Source organism: Argentina silus (assembly GCF_951799395.1).
Source record: "Argentina silus genome assembly, chromosome: 5".
NCBI lineage: Eukaryota > Metazoa > Chordata > Actinopteri > Argentiniformes > Argentinidae > Argentina > Argentina silus.
Window position 1 is genome coordinate 2,730,525 of NC_139659.1, and position 10,743 is coordinate 2,741,267.

General features: G+C 51.3%; 1 protein-coding gene across 2 annotated transcripts in view; it reads right to left on the reverse strand.

Moving 5' to 3' along the window:
* Positions 1-3,123: 3,123 nt before the first annotated feature.
* The window catches only part of ric1 (RIC1 homolog, RAB6A GEF complex partner 1), a 37,987-nt gene continuing 30,367 nt past the window's right edge, over positions 3,124-10,743 (reverse strand). For both annotated transcript variants that reach the window (XM_083669504.1, XM_083669503.1), the window contains 10 exons: positions 10,305-10,443; positions 9,971-10,087; positions 8,998-9,717; positions 8,075-8,233; positions 7,599-7,735; positions 6,321-6,616; positions 5,558-5,761; positions 4,900-5,077; positions 4,005-4,193; positions 3,124-3,757 (listed from right to left, as the gene is read on the reverse strand). In XM_083669504.1, coding sequence (XP_083525630.1) covers positions 3,487-3,757; positions 4,005-4,193; positions 4,900-5,077; positions 5,558-5,761; positions 6,321-6,616; positions 7,599-7,735; positions 8,075-8,233; positions 8,998-9,717; positions 9,971-10,087; positions 10,305-10,443 — 2,410 coding nt within the window. In that variant the 3' untranslated portion in view covers positions 3,124-3,486. The remainder of the gene's footprint in view (positions 3,758-4,004; positions 4,194-4,899; positions 5,078-5,557; positions 5,762-6,320; positions 6,617-7,598; positions 7,736-8,074; positions 8,234-8,997; positions 9,718-9,970; positions 10,088-10,304; positions 10,444-10,743) is intronic.

Consider the following 10,743-nt stretch of genomic DNA (forward strand, 5'->3'; position numbering starts at 1 on the left):
CCCAGTTTGTGTTTGTGTCATCATAGGCCACACGTAACTGTACACACAGGAAGAAAAGAGTCTTCTTCTTCCTTAACGACCTCATAATCACCCAGGATAGTGTGCGAACAGCGTACCATCGCGACATGCGTAGAGCCTGACGTTGCAGTTGGAGCCTCGAGAAAAGACCCACCCAAACAGACAGACAGCTCCTTGTACTAAAAATGGAAAACGTGAAGATAAAAAAAAGAAAAAGAAAGAAAGAAACGAAAAGAAAAAAAACGAATTAAAGTGTCTTCAGAACTAATTGAAAATTGGTTTTGAGCATCAATGGTTGCCTATTTCACGGGGGAAACGTTGTTGTGCCTACGGGTGTGTACAAGCATGTTGACATCACCAACCTGCCGGCACCCAAGGCCTCAGGGCGTTAGTCTTTGGTAAGCATTAGCAGAGGATTACGGAACGTGGACTTCAAAGATGCTCTGCCTGCTTCTGTAATGGGTCGGAGAGCAGGCGGCAAGCAATGCATAATGTACTGAGAGCACGGGAAACACGAGCTGGAATATGAGCTTACAGTATAGATGTGTGTTTACAGCCAATTTAACGACGCTGCCAAACGAAAACAAAAGAAAAAGTATATATATATATATATAAAATGAGAATCAGAATAGAACCAAACTAAACAAACTATATCCAACCAACCGAGTACATGGAGCCGCAGTATATTATGTTGAAATGACGAGCATTTTGGTCCACATCAAAGTGACAGCGTTAAAGGCGGAGAAAATAGCAAAAAAATAATGTAAATAAGTCTGAAAAAGAGGTGAACAAAAAAACAAAAAACATGATAAAGCTGAAAGTCATATTTCAGAATTGCACAATTTAATACTGACGTACTCTGCATACGCGGAAATCACTGCCGTAGATGTACTAGAAGGGACGTGGGATGGAAAGACACAGCTGCTGTGTTCACAGAGCACGAACAGCTGCTGGAGCAGGAGCTCAGAGTTCCACGGGCTGCTGAAGGTGTAGATGGAGACCTGCATGGGTCGGGCGGAGGGAGACGGACCAGGGAGGGGATCAAAGCCCTGGAAATTCTGGTCAATTTAGGACTTGAGTTGCATTACTAAAGGAGAATTTGGTGAAGACAGGAACTGAAGCGAAGTGTGCCCAGTCATGGTCAAGGACAACTCAAATGACGAAGTTGAGGCAGAGGCAAAAAGCAGTAGTTCTTGATTAGTTTTAGCTTTGATATAACCATTAAAAAATTGTAGATATAGAGTCAAAATGAATCCTGTTAGCTATGATAATACCAATAAATAATGATAACCATGATAATAGAATAAAACCTTAACTCCATGTGAGGATCTTAAGCATAAAAAAATCTTGAACAGATCAAATACCACTTGGTTTACACGCACACACACCCACGCACGCGCACACACACACACACACACACACACCTCTGTGTTTCAGAAATTCTCAGTCATCGTCATTTGGTTTGTTACTGTTACAGTCGTGTCCCGTGGTAACACTGGGCCTTGGAGACGGAAACACATCATGAACACCACCTCAGACCTCTTCACCCCCAGGTAGCCACTCTGTCAACAACAACAACATCACCACCACTCAGAGGAAAGAAACACAACCCTTGTTTAAAAACATACTGAAATGTGACAGAGTTAACACACCAAGTGTGGGTTGTCAATGTTGAGGGGGGGGGGGGGGGGGGTCGGGGGGGTAATAAAAGTTAACTTGCATAAGAGGCTTTTCAGTAACACATAGTGAATGATCACGGTTCGCTTCTCTGATGGTTTCCCTTTTGATCCTCAAGGACGGAGGCCAATTCAACAGCAAAGCTTCAGTGACAAAAACAACCGATCCCCCAAGTATGGATCCTGACATCATTCGGTGGTCCTCAGAGACCCTCCTCCTCCACGGGAATCAGCCACTGGTCTGGTTGTGGCCTAGTCAGGCCCCCGGCAATTGTGTGAGACGCTAACCCCCCCCCCCCCCCCATGCTACACGCATGGCATGCACAGAGGCGCAGTCACCACTCTGAACGCTTCCACTCCCAGTCAACACACACACACACACACACGCGCCTCGTGTTGACAAACGGCATTCTCACACAACCCAATGTTCAGCTGTGAAGTGAGGGGGATATCAGTTCAAAATCAACGCTACAGATCGAATACCATCACATTATTGACAAAAAGTATCACAAAATATCTTAAAATTACTGTTCAATGAGGTATGAAAATATGAGAACCCTGCCCTGCACGCACACACACGCACGCACGCACGCACACACACAAACACACACACACACTCTTCAGTGCATCTCATAAAATGTTCATGACTTGAGAATTGTTCTGTCCAGCACACACATATAGTTCACTGTGGGTTTTGCCAAAAGTACCATAGTCATGTTTGGGCTTATCCTGTATCAGCATCCAACATCAGGGGCACAACACAAGAAAGCTTTGTACAAAGTGTGAAAAAATAGAACTAACGCTGTTTAAAGTTACATGGAATGAGTGCCAAGAACTGCGGCTACATGAACGCTCCGTCTCTGGACATCACAAACGCTTCTGTTCAGCCCTCACCAGCCAATACATGGTCACATGGTCACATGGTCACGGTGATCTCAGGGAATCGGCTCACGCAGCGAAGCAAGCCAGCGGGACACATTTCTGGACACACACACACACAGACACACACACACAGACACACACACAGACACACACACTAAAACCACATCCCAGACTCACTGCCACACACAGAGAATACCTCTGAAAGCACATTTTGGTAAAAAGCTAAATTGCAACACAAATTGCGTGCCCCCAACCCGATGTGCTTGAACACATAATCCTGGTGTACAGCCCGGCCAAACCCATAATCTGGTAATCCCTGTGATCAAATTCCTTTAGAGAACGGGAGTAGAGTAGACCCAGAGGCTGGGACCTGGTCATGTGTCATATCTTAGGTAAGTATTTGGGTGTCGTGAGCTTGTGAATGGCTGTGTCCAGAGTCTAGACAAGCTTCAATGTGGACAGTGATTCAAGTCTGTACGGGCCTCCAGAGGACATGTCCAGAGTGGGTAATACTGACGTTCTAATCACAGGAGAGGTTCACTCCACATACACACACACCTACCCCCCCCACCCCCCACCCCCCACCCACCCACCCTGCTCCAGCACTAGGATGGACTAGTAACCAGCCCAGAGAATTCCACCTTACATTTGAGGCTTCTGATCTTCACACTCAAAGGGTAATACACACAACACCCTAGCACGCACGCACGCACGCACACACACACAAACACACACACAATGCAAAATCTCTGGGTTCAGGTGCGCAGACTTCCAGATAGATCGCAAATGCTGAAGCCGGCTTGAGTGTCATAGAGGCTATCTGTGTCTGTCTCCTCCTCCTCCTCCTCTTCCTCTTCCTCCTCCTCCTCCCCTAACAGCGCCCCAGTCCGCCCAGCCCCGCCCAGCGAGGTCAGGACAGGGTACAGTCATAGCCCTCATCTCCTGCCTGCTCCTCCTGCTCCTCTGGCGGGCCGTCCTCCGTGGGGCTGGGCTCCATGGGGAGGGCCTGGCCCAGAGGTGCTGCTCCTCCCCGGGTGTCCTCTGCCCTGGGGCTGGCCGGCTCAGCCAGCTTGGAGGGGTTGGCTGGCTGGAAGGCCTCAGGCTGGACCTGCTCCACTGCCGTCTCCATCAGCTTCTGCAGCTGGGGCCGGATCAGGTTGAGGAAGGGCTTGTAGCCCTGACTAGGAGAGGAGGGGAGAGGAAGACTCAGGTCAGGACTGATGAGAGCAGTACTTAGCCTCTAAATTAGCGATAGTTAGCCTGTGAGTTAGGAATAGTTAGCCTTTGAGTTGGGGATACTTGGCCTGTGAGTTCGATAGTTAGCTTGTGAGTTAGGGACAGTTAGCCTTTGAGCTAATCAGTGGTTACTGTACAGAGGCAGAGAGACAGACAGAGAGAGAGAGAGAGAGAGGGGGGGGGGGTACTGACCAGTCAGTTGAGCCCCAGGCGTCCACTGCTAGCAGGCCGCTGTGGACACTCTGGACCGTCTCAGGAGGGACCTCTGGGCTGTCCAGGAAACTGACCACCTGCTTGATGACGTTAGCCTCTCGCAGGATCAGACCAATCACAACGCACCACTCCAGACAGCCCGCCTCCATGAACACGTGCAGCAGGTACCTAAGGACAGAGGACCAATGAGGACATAATACAGTACCAGTCAAAAGGTTGGACACACCTTGCCAAGAGTGTGCAAAGCTGTCATCAAAGCAAAAGGTGGCTACTTTGAAGAATCTAAAATATAATATAAATATCTGGTTTGTTTAACACTTTTTTGTTTACTACATAATTCCATAGGTGTTCCTTCATAGTTTTGATGTCTTCAATATTAATCTACAATGTAGAAAATAATAAAAAATAAAGAAAAACCGTTGAATGAAAAGGTGTGTCCAAACTTTTGACTGGTACTGTACATGAATATCAGGTCATACTGAACACACACTTTATAAACATGCCACCACATCCATACATGAACAATAAAAAAACCATCTTGTTAATCTTTCTTTAAATCTTTTGCTATTTTTATTGTTGTTTTTACTGACTGTGCTTTCATTTTACTTTTTAATTTATCCACCTATTCTTGTTCTCTCCATGGAATGTATTGTCTTTGAGTACTGAGAAAAGCACCATACAAAATAAATGCATTATTATTATTATTATTATAAGAGACAAACACTGGAAACCGGCACTAGCTAAAGTGTTGCAGTGCATCTGACTGTTGTTAGTTCAACGTGTCAATACCGCTCTGCCGCTCTGGAGAGAGAGTCAGGTGTTCTTACCTGGGCTGGGTGAAATACGTAGAGGAGAGAGAGTCAGGTGTTCTTACCTGAGCTGCACCTGAGACTTGTGGGGGCCCTTGTTGGCCAGCTCCATAGAGATGTGCTCCAGTTCAGACTGGCTCAGGCTCAGGGTGGAGAAGTTCTCGTCCACCATGGTCCAGTCCCCGTCCACCATGGAGCTGGTCTCCGTCAGGTCTGTGGCAGAACCGATGCTGCACTCCTCCGCTGACGGGGAGAGAGGGAAGGAGGGAGGGAGAGAGAGAGAGAGAGAGTGAGAGTGAGATAATAGCAAATGTAGTAAAGGAGAAGAGGGGGATGGAAGGGGGGAGGGAGGGAGGGAGGGATGGGTGGTGAAAGAGAGAGTGATGGTGAAAGAGAGAGAGAGAGAGAGAGCGTGAGAGAGAGAAAGAGAGAAGGGGGTAGGGAGGGATGGGTGGATGGTGATGGGGAAAGAGAGAGTAAGCAATAGAGGAGGGGGAGGGAGGGAGGAAGGGAGGGATGAGTGGGTGGTGATGGGGAAAGAGAGAGTGAGAGAGAGAGAGAGAAGGAAGTGAGGTTCCTCTCTCACACAATAACCAACCTGGAGACAGAGAAAGAAAGAAAGAAAGAAAGAAAGAAAGAGAGTGAAACAGAGAGATAAATAGAGAGAGTTCCTGAAGAGAAAGAGCAGTGTGGTTCTCAGGATGAGGAGGACCGCGGACTGACCTTTGTTGATGAGTGGGGAGAGGAAGGCGTCCTGCGTCCGCGGCCCGTGGGACGAGGACGAGGCCGTGTCCATCTCCTTAGGCTCCGCCCCCAGCCCGTCCAGCCAGTTGTGGTTGCGCGTGGCAACCTGAGGGGGCGCTGTGTCCATGTCGCTGTTCAGCAGGCTGTCTGCAGACTGGGACTTGAGCAGGCGCGTGCTCAGCACTGGAGAAGGAACACGCACACAAACACACTTAGGCGCTTCACACACCGCAGGGCCGACCCAAACCATAGTGTGCTGGCTCGGATATTTTCCCTTCACACGGTCCTTTCCAGCACTAGAACTATGGTGGATGTGTAACCAGGCCAGCCCAGTACAGCTCAGTTTGGTTCAGCACTGTAATGTGAACTACGGTTAAAACGTGGGGACACAGAAACAGCCATGGCTGAGGGAAAAGAAGCACTGACCCAACTGTCAAACTTGACATTTAAAGTAACCTTCATCTAGCCAGGAAAGTCCAGGCTAACTCACCAACCGCCAAGAATTCCGGAACACTCACCACCTCGAGAACCAAGTGTTCTATGTGGTATTTACCTAGCAACAATACTTTGATTGGCTACAAAATGAAGCATCATAATTTATGTATTAAAGTCACACAAATGTTGACAATTTGGGCGACTTTATTCACCCTCAGCACAAAATCAGTTAAAGGGGAATGATTAAAAGCCAGCTAGACAAGCAGGGTCTGTCTGTCTGCCTGCCTGCCTGCCTGCCTTTCCTCACCCGTCCTACAGCGTCCGTTCTTGAAGGGCGAGCTGAGGGAGCAGGCGGGGATGACGGGGAACGGCCACAGGAAGTCCTTGTGCAGGCATTTGAGGGCGTTGACGAAGTCGTCGACGCGGGCCACGCGCGTGCGCTCGCGGCACAGCCAGCCAATCAGCTCGAAGCCCAGCTGGGCGGAGAAGCAGCCCAGGTCCCGGAGGCGGACCTGCTCCAGGAGGTGCCGGGCGTGACGCCACAGCATCATGTCGATGTACATGTTCTCTGCACAGTCGCTGTCCTTACTCCATCGCTCCCCTCTGGAAGAGGAGGAGGAGGAGGAGGAGGAGGAGGAGGAGGCAGGGGGGGAGGAAGAGGAAGAGGAGGAGGAGGAGGAGGGGGAAGAAGAGGAGGAAGAAGAAGAGGAAGAGGAGGAAGTTAGGACCACAGAAATACAATTCATACAATATTCATTTGAACTCATAGACAAGCTGGTGAAACAAGACGTCAAGTTGTTGCAAACAGTAGCCTTGGACCCCGAGCAACCTGCAGCCTAAGGTCTTGTTGTGGGACAGCTGGTAGCACAGGGCACTAGCTATGCTAGGGGTTGTGGGTTCGATTCCCGCTGGGACCATACATACAAAGAACACATTAACTCATTGCACTATAAGTCGCTTTGGATAAAAGCATATATTCATTAATTCAGGAACTAAACTGCACCATTGGAGAAAATCCGACCGAGAGGAACTGAAATGAAATTGAGCCCCGTTCTGTTTTTGTCCAGCGAGCTGTGTGTATTGAGCAGAGGTCACAACGGGTTGGAGGGAAATCCATCTCGGGATATTACTGATGTATGTCTATTCAACATGGTGGGAACAAAAGCCAGGTACTCCGGATCATATGATCTCTCTCAGCGCGGCGTACTAAACAGGGGAGCTGTGTAAAGAGAGGGGAGGACTAAACCGCTGACAAAGGAAGGCCAATTAATTATGCAAAACAGCAGGGCTCCGAGAGAATGCTCCGCTAATCCTTAAACAATCACTATAGGTATAGGGATCATCAACATTGTCCAGGTGAACTTGTGAACCGGAGCCCTGTGGTAAGTAGGCCTGTATTTGGCCTGTGGTTGTCCTGTGACAGTGGTTGCCCTGTGGTTGTGGTTGCCCTGTGGTTGTGGTTGCCCTGTGACTGTGATTGCCCTGTGGTTATGGTTGCCCTGTGACTGTGGTTGCCCTGTGGTTGTGGTTGCCCTGTGACTGTGGTTGCCCTGTGACTGTGGTCGCCCTTTGGCGTAGTGCGTACCCTTTCACGGAGGGTCCTGAGGGCATACTGAAGGTCTTCTGCAGGTTGAACTTCCCGGCGACGATGCTGTCTGCTGACTGGGACAGGCTGATGCTTCGGTTCCGGAAAAACTCGAACCCCCCAGTGGAGCTGGGTTCCTGTCAGAATGACAACCAGAGTTACAGAACGCTGCCCAAACACACAGCAGAGGAACTGTGAAGGAATAAGACACAACCAGGTATGGAGAACATCCAAACACCGGAGACACAGAAGCAGCCTTCCTAACCATCACACAACCAGGTATGGAGAACATCCAAACACTGGAGACACAGAAGCAGCCTTCCCTAACCATCACACAAGCAGGTCCAGGCTCTCTCAAAGATGAGCCCCTTGGATTCAACATCAGCACGAGGAGGTTCATCTTACACGACACCAATGGAACCTCACGGACAGAGTGGAGGAACGGGAAGTGAGCTCGAGTTAGTTAGTTCCTTTACCTGAGTGGTGGGCGTTGGGGGCGGGGTCTCCATCTCCCCGGAGCCAATGGCCTTGAGGAAGCGGATCATGTGACGGCAGAGCTCCCACTTGCCCTGCTCCAGGGCGGTGTTGAAGAGCAGCGTGGCGTGCTGTCGGCTCACCGCGGGCACCTCCATGTTCTGGGGAGGAGTCACATGTCAGTCACATCTCAGCCACATCTCAGCCACATCTCAGCCACATCTCAGCCACATCTCAGCCACATCTCAGCCACATCTCAGCCACATCTCAGCCAACCACCGGCTCAAAACTAGACTCACCCCTACGATTTCATAAACAATATCACCTGTAACCCATACTGCCAGTGTTTCAGGGTTCAAGATCCAACCAATTAGAGCACGTTTACGGTAGGCGATTATAATACACTTGGATTCTATTGTGTCATTATGTCACCATTGTGTGTTGGCATGGCCGCAATCAAGTGGATGGGGGTCACGGGAAATCATTGGTGTCAATTTGTGGTCGCGAGACTAAAAGGTTTGGGGAACCCCTGCCCTACTTCAACCTCAGAAGGGTTGAACTCACGGACTTCGTCAGATGTCTGTGTATTGACTGGAAACCTCATTAGAAAGCATTATGATGTCGTCAGTGGTTGGAGCCTACGTTGTTTTAACACCACAAGACAATTAAGCTGTGGTATTCCTAGGGCTGACAGGTAGGCAGGTTAGTAACAACAGAGGTGTTCTCCAGGTGTGTCCCCAGGTGTGTGACCCAGTTGTGTGCAGTGTGTCCCCACGTGTGCCCCCAGGTGTGTACAACATGTCACCAGGTGTGTGCAATGTGTGTCCCAGGTGTGTGTAGTGTGTGTCCCAGGTATGTGCAGTGTGTGTCCCAGGTGTGTCCCCAGGTGTGTGTCCCCAGGTGTGTGACCCAGGTGTGTAAGCACCTGTAGTATGATGAGATAGGAGGCAGCCGTGTCCAGGTCCTGAGCCATCAGACACTCCTCAAACAGGTCCTTGGGGTTTCCCACGGCCGCGAACAGGTAGTTCCACAGGGCGTACTCCGTCTTGCGGGCGCAGTGCACGATGGTCTGGAGGAACAGAGGGAACTCGGTGATGAACTTGGCCACGGTGGGCAGCAGCGGGTCGGGGATGGGCTCCCGGGACGTGGCCTCCTCCTCCAGCACCACGTGGACCATCAGCTCCATCACGTGGGGGAAGTAGGGGAGGCCGGCGCAGGACTGGGCCAGGAGGAGGGCCTGCTCTCCCAGGTTGCGTACGAGGAGCTGACGGAGGATGTGGTGGAGGTAGATCTGGGAGGTGCGCTCCACGGTGCAGTAAGGGAACAGCGCCTCCAGAGGCTCGCGGGAGCCCTGCAGGCCGTCGTACAGAACCGTCTCGTTGGTGGCGCCCAGGACCAGCGCGTCCTCGAAGAGCACGGCGAGCGGGTAGATGTTGATGTGGAAGGGGAGCATGATGCGGCGCGACAGGAAGGAGTGGGGCTTGCGGTGGTCGCGGGGGAAGAGGGGGAGCCACACCTTCATGCCCGCCTCGCCGCACGACAGCCACAGGGCCTCCAGCAGGTGCCGCTTCTTCCTGTTGCTGCGACACGTGGTCCACACGTTCTCCACACACTGGGCCAGCACGACGGGGGGGCAGAACGGCAGCTGGGGGGGGAGGGGGAGAGAGAGAGGATACAGTTATACACACACACGACCAGCACCACAGGGGTCAGAACAGCAGCTACATGGGACACAGGCAGGCACGCACACACACACACACACCGAAAGGCAACACTGTGCAGCTTCACAGAGGGACGGGGGACGGGGGGGTCACTCACCACCTTCTTCTGTGGGGGGGGGGGGGGGGAGATGGGTGGGTGGGCTGGGCAGAGGGAGGGGGGGGGGGGACGTCACTCACCAGCTTCTTCTGGTTGGGGGGGGTCTCCTTCTCCCGTACCTGGGGTCCTGAGCGGTCTCTCTGGAGCATGATGAGCTGGCCAGCCAGGTTCAGCATGATGCTCTCTGCCATGCAGGCCTGCCACACACACACACACACAGATAGATACACACTTATCAGCACAGACAGAATGTCTGAGTGTGTGTCTGAGTGTGTGTCTGAGTGTGTGTCTGAGTGTGTGTGTGTGTACGTGAGTGTGTGTGTGTGTGTGTGTGTGTGTACGTGAGTGTGTGTGTGTGAGTGTGTGAGTGTGTACGTAAACGTGTGTGTGTGTGTGAATGTATTCCTTGCGTACCTGCTGCGGGGCTTTGAGTGTGATGCCGGTCTCTGTGCGTACGGAGGTGAGGGTGACAGACACCACCAGGGCTGGGTGGGGGATGTAGCGCGACATGGACACTTCCTGGAGCAGCTCCACACAGGCGGTGGGGTTGGGACTGCACACACACACACACACACACACACACACACACAGAAGGTTTAACATTGGTTCCAGTACTAGGTGCATGCAGAGGGTCCGGTGTTCAGTCAGCTGTGAGACGGGGGCCTCAGCACGGTCATGTGATCAGGTCTCCTGGATTTCTGTCTGAGCTTCTCACGCAACGTTTGGACCAAACGATGATTACTGGTGACACGCCTGTCCTGCCTCCCACAACGACTGTGTGTGTGTGTGTGTGAGACAGATTGTGTACACATACTGTACTGCATGACAGAGTTTATGTACGTATGCTCCTGTG